The sequence below is a fragment of the Apaloderma vittatum genome, unplaced genomic scaffold (genome assembly GCF_000703405.1).
Source record: "Apaloderma vittatum isolate BGI_N311 unplaced genomic scaffold, ASM70340v1 scaffold32203, whole genome shotgun sequence".
Lineage (NCBI taxonomy): Eukaryota > Metazoa > Chordata > Aves > Trogoniformes > Trogonidae > Apaloderma > Apaloderma vittatum.
Window position 1 is genome coordinate 1 of NW_009710366.1, and position 593 is coordinate 593.

A 593-nucleotide genomic window follows, 5' to 3' on the forward strand; every position below is an offset into this window, starting at 1 on the left:
TGTTATGCAGAACTTGGTTAATGACTTTGTTTTCTCCCTGTGTCCAAACCACCGGGAGGGTGGTGGGTGGCTCTGTCAGCCCTGGTGCTGTGTTGGTTCTGAAAGATACACAGCCTCTCAGGCGATCATAACCACGCAATCTCTGAAGAGCTGAACTAATCTCTTCACTCCTAATGTTTAGGAATATCTAAGTTCTGCCATGTATTTAAAAATAAATAAAGTGCTGAAGTGAGGCTGGAGTGGGGACCAAGGTACGGGGGTGCCCAAGCGAGGACTGTGAGCCCTGTGCTGTGGTCTGAAGCTCAGTCAGCAACTGAGAAGCGAGGAAAAGACTTGAGGGAGAGTCTGTTTTGTGGGTTGGTTAGAGAGGGCGAGGGACCCCCTTTTGGTGCAGTAAAGCAGGATGATGAGCAATGCGAGTTGCGTCTGAAACACCCAGTGTAGCTGTCCAATCAAAACCTTCTTGCTTTGTTGTTGAGCTGTGAGTTTTGCATAACTTCAGGAAATCTGTTACAACTTGTTTTTCCTGGATTTCTCCGTAGCTGATGCTGTCAGAATGGCTGGTTGATGTCCCTGTGGATCTGGAGCAGGAA

At 48.1% G+C, this 593-nt stretch overlaps 1 protein-coding gene across 1 annotated transcript in view; it reads left to right on the top strand.

Annotated features, from left to right (window-relative positions):
* Nucleotides 1–542: 542 nt before the first annotated feature.
* The window catches only part of SNUPN (snurportin 1), a gene marked incomplete at its 5' end in the record, with an annotated part of 7,772 nt that continues 7,721 nt past the window's right edge, over nucleotides 543–593 (top strand). The window contains 1 exon segment of the mRNA XM_009867285.1: nucleotides 543–591. Within this exon segment, the coding sequence (XP_009865587.1) occupies nucleotides 543–591 (49 nt within the window).